Source organism: Xiphophorus couchianus, chromosome 16, assembly GCF_001444195.1.
Source record: "Xiphophorus couchianus chromosome 16, X_couchianus-1.0, whole genome shotgun sequence".
Lineage (NCBI taxonomy): Eukaryota > Metazoa > Chordata > Actinopteri > Cyprinodontiformes > Poeciliidae > Xiphophorus > Xiphophorus couchianus.
In genome coordinates this window covers 19,836,593-19,841,505 of record NC_040243.1, presented here as the reverse complement: position 1 = coordinate 19,841,505, position 4,913 = coordinate 19,836,593, and the positions used below count along the sequence as shown (strand labels likewise).

The 4,913-nt window shown below is 37.6% G+C and overlaps 1 protein-coding gene across 1 annotated transcript; it reads right to left on the bottom strand.

Moving 5' to 3' along the window:
- Positions 1 to 316: 316 nt before the first annotated feature.
- Positions 317 to 2,802, bottom strand: bglap (bone gamma-carboxyglutamate (gla) protein). The gene is made up of 4 exons (XM_028043019.1): positions 2,650 to 2,802; positions 2,514 to 2,564; positions 725 to 809; positions 317 to 612 (listed from the first exon to the last, which is right to left on the bottom strand). The coding sequence occupies exons 1-4, from the start codon at positions 2,702 to 2,704 to the stop codon at positions 510 to 512; spliced, it is 294 nt and encodes a 97-aa protein (XP_027898820.1). The 5' UTR covers positions 2,705 to 2,802; the 3' UTR covers positions 317 to 509.
- Between the last annotated feature and the right edge of the window lie 2,111 nt (positions 2,803 to 4,913).

Genomic DNA, 4,913 nt, shown 5'->3' with positions numbered 1-4,913 from the left:
ATCTTGAATATGAACCCCTGGAAAACTCAAATGTTTGGTTTGAGACAATAAAACATTTTCTTGAGCATTTTTTTGAGTACGCGCATTTTTACATTTCAAGATTACAAAATCACTATGATTGCCTCTATTGTGATTAATCAAAGCTCTAGCGAGAGATTAATATTATTGTGATTAAATGTTCTAATCGATTGTTGGCACTAATCCCCGCCTCTCGGTTGGCGACTGGCATGGATAGATCTCTTGAACAATGGGGACACCTAGTGGCCAAAATGTGTAAAATGAGTGTGATGGACTTCCATAAACCAACTCAAACCAGTTCAGTTTAAAGAATCTTTTTTTTATTTTATCACACTAATCTACAGGCAGAAAGCAATTCAATCTTTGCAAGCTTATTCCATTATCATACATTTAGCACCATTGAGTCCAACCACAAAAAAAAAAAAAGAAAGAAAGAAAACAGCTTAAACATGAGATGTGGACCGTTTTGCTGAGCAGTCAGATCGTTGCTTCTAATAGGGGATTGGTCCGTAGTAGGCAGTGTAGGCGGCGATGATCCCGTTGGTGTCCATCATGTGTTCACAAGCCATGTTGGCCTCACACACTTCCTTCAGACTGCAGAGAGAAGCCAGAGAGTCAGCCTCTGAAACCAGTCTGACTGAAATCTAATAAAGTTGGATAAACATGAAAAATACAGAGCGGAGATGAGACAGCAGAGCAGAAGTACCTCTCCAGCTGAGCCAGGGACAGCTCTGCAGCAGCTCTCTTCTGCCTCACCACGGCGGAGGCCTCGTCCTTCTCCACAAACAGTCCTGCAGGACACGCGTTTAACGTTTTGCTGCGTTAATGCAGTGTGACGGACTGCGACGCGGGCTCCAAAGAAGTATTCACATCCCTTACAAAGAAATCCCATGAAATTCACATGCAGTTCCCATTTTCCACATGTGATAAAGTATTTTGTTCATGTGATCCATGGCTTATTCAACATGTGATCACATATTTCTCACATGTGCACCACATATGATCAGATTTTTTCCCCATGTAAAGATTGGGTGATTATACTGAATATGTAATAAAAATCTCATTAATTTTACATGGAAAAATCACATCTGAAAATCATGAGCCACATAAAAAATGCATATCTGGTTCACACAAATTTTCACGTTTACGTGTGATTGTGGAATACTTTGTGGAAAAAAACCCAAGTGATTCCCATGTTTTCACATGCGTATCACATGTGCATCACATGGGAATCACATGTGCATGATACACCATATGTATCACATATTTCCACATGTGTAAATGTGTGTATCACATGTGATACACACATTGATCTGTGATCACATGGGAATCACGTGATTTTTCCATGAAACGTTCCAAAATCACACATATACATGTGCTTTCACATGTGATTCACATCATTCACATGTGGAAAGTTTTCCCACACATTTCCAAATAAAAATATGTAAGTGTGCAAAAGTGAGAAAAGTGTGCAATCTATTGACCCAAACTAATAGTCATGTTTCTGACAAATCCACAAAGCTCTATTAAAGAAGACAGACACTATATATAAAATATATAGAAGACTCAACAAATACAACATATTTTTGGCCTAGTCAAAGTCCAAACATAAATCTAGCTGATAATCTTTGAAGAAAATCTCGAAAACTGACATTTCCAGATTTGATTCAGTTTTGGGCAACTTTAGAAACAAGAACTCCCATTAAAATAAACAGAATACAACTAAAACAGGTTGAGGTTGTAGCCTGAATGTAGATGGGGAAAAAAAATCAAGGGGTGTGAATACTTTTGTAAAATGAGAAAAGCCAGTTGATAAAAACAGAAACATGTTTACTAGAATAAAAAGCATCGAATTTGGATCTGTTGTACCTCTTATGTTCAGGCTGACCAATCAAATCGCAACCTGCCCAAACTGACGAGGCACTTCTAATTACTGTCATTTCATGTTTTTATATTCAAGTAAAATCTGTTTAATCTTAATGAAATAAAATGTCAACATGCAGACAGCGACAGAATAAACACACAATGAATGAAGTCATTGTTTTTGTGTCGATTGAGATGCTGCATGTAAAAAGAAAGAAAAGAAATATTCTAACATGTCTGAATTTGATGTAGTTTCCAGGGCAACTATCTCAGTAAACTTGACATAAAACAAAAACTAACTTACAAGAAACTTTTCAGCAAGATATATGCTAGTAGTTTAATATTTAGTTCCTTAATATTGATGAAAAACTACTACTTCCACTGGCAGATTACTTCACTTATAAAAAGAAATTTTTCCATGTTACTTGCACTAGAAACTAGACAAAAATACTTGGTAAGACTTTTTGTTTGTTTGTTTGTGTTTTGCAGTGCAGGCTTTTAGGCTCAACTATAAACTTTATACCTTAGATAGCTTGGTTTTACTGCTCTCTAAATATATCCCCCTATTAATAAATCAATCAAATGACAAATAGTGGTACATATTGAATGATATTGAATATCAGATTTCATACCTTCCTCCAGAGCCGGGGCATCTGCAGCAGGCTGGGGGTCAGGGGCAGCAGCTGTAAACAAAAAAAAGAAGAAGAAGAAATAATAATTAGAGATATGCTTTAGAGATATGTCACGTTTCTTATTATATAAACGTACCTGAAGTCATATAGACTGCCAGGGAGCAGAGAACCAGAACGATGAACGTTTTCATCTTCAGCTTCTTTCTTTCCTTCTATCTGCAGTTTCAGGTCTCAGTCAGCTCCCTTTCCCTGTCCGTCCGTCCGTCTGTTCTTTTTCTTCCAAACAATCCTTTTACTTAAAGTCGGTTTATAGGTGTGTCCCTCGTCGTGATTGGTTGGGGAAACGTGTCCAGCACCAATGGAAAAGATGTGCAGCTTTTCCAGAAGAAGGAACAAAAAGGACAGATTTTTATGTCGCCATTATGTGGCAAACGGCAAATACCAGTGCAGCACAGGCCAGCAAAAAAACGGGGCTTTCCTTTCAGGCTCACCTCGAATGAAAACATGTTCAAAGGACCCTAAAAAAACAAAGCTGTTGCAAACAATGACTAAACTCTTCACACCAAGAGCAGGTGCAGGGTTTCCAACAGTCTTTGGGAATCCTGGGGTAAATATGTGAGCGATTTGAAATGTTCCCATTCCAGCAGCATCGCATTTCCTCCACCATACATTTTTAAAGCTTTTTTTTTTTTTTTACAGTTAGCTATTAGAGTCTAGATTTTTATTTAAAGTGTCCTGCTATTTCAAATAGTCATAATGGCACTGACTCTCAGGTTTCTTGTGCCTTTGGAACAGACTAAGACCCACAGCATCACAGCTCCTCCACTGTACGTTACAATAGATGCAACCTGCTTTTTCCACATGTTTGCTGTGGTAGAATGGAAAAGAGTGTATGACTTCACATGCCTTTCAAACAACACATTGATTTCTAAGTGGCAAAGGACTTGTCGTCCATTTTGGCCCTAGAAAATGACATGGTGGACATCTGACCCAGATTTGGCCAAACTGTGAGTGATTTGAGACGTCCACATTTGTCAGGGCCCTCATTCCATGTGGTATATACAGTAGATAACCAGTTTTGGATTTGGCCCAAAACAAGGACTGTAGAGGATTGTAGAGCCACTTACGGAGGTCTATCAGATCCTCTGTTCTTGTGTTTCATGGTCGCCTCGGTGACGTTTCCCTTATGAAAATCTTTAACTTTTATTATCATGGCTGAGCGGCTGGTTTGACTGCGGCCAAAACATCAGCTTGGTTCACAGGTGGCGTCCACCACATGACCTTTCAATAAAACTCTGGTTACATACTGCCGTCAGCTAGCATTGATTATGCTGAGACTTCAACAGTTCAAAATTCGGTAATAGGAATAAGGAAGATCAAAGGCCTAATTGTAGAGATCTGATTCAATGTCATTTTTTCACATAGTATAAGGATTAATGTGCGTGTATTTATTCAAGGGGTTTACATATGTATGTGATTTTTTTATTATTTTCGTACTTTATTTTTTCTTAAAACCATAATGACTTGCATCATTAAGTGTTATCTGGCGGTCATGAAGATTAGGGCAGGGAATAGTGGAGTTGTGGTGGCAGGTGTGATGATAAAACAAAACATGCTTTACAAGGTAATGTTTCATTTTTGTGCTTAAACAATAAAAACGGTCTTACAGAAAAAAATATTTATTTCACCATGGTACTCTGGAACGCATTGGGCAAGTTGTGTCAAATTAACACACACCTGCCTCAATAGAATGGCATGTTTTCTTGTTTTTCCCATTTTGAAGAGTGGGTAAGAAACGTCAGTAAGGGGTGAAGGGGTTATTTGAAGGGGTGGCATGACACTGTCATAAACATTAGGGAGTCTTTATCAATGTTTATGACTGTTTAAATGAAGTGTCATTTGGTAAATAATGACACTTTTAATGCAAAGTCGTACTAAAAGTTGCATTAAAAGTCCAATAAAATGGTCAACTTTGCATTATTCTGTAAATAACTTTTACACTTTTAATAGAGTCTTAATGCCAGTTTCAATGAAACTTTGCATTAAAAGTGTCATTATTTACAGAATGACACTTCATAACAGGTGTTATGTTTATAATAGTGTTATGTCAGTCTTATGTACGAGAAGCCTTTTAGGACCAAAACTATGTTTTGTCTCTCACACACTCTTAAAATATGGTGTGATATTTTAATAGTTTATATGTGCAATTTTAATATTTTGTGTGTGTGTATGAGTAGTAGTAGTGTGTGAGAGATAAAACATAGTTTTTGTCCTGGACGGCCTCTCATACGGCCTGTCAAATCAAATGTTACCTGTCATGTCACCTGCAGCTGGAGAAATCAGACCAGTTCATATTATTGTTTTTCTCAATTTCAAAGCGACAGCTTTACTGTGTGCGAA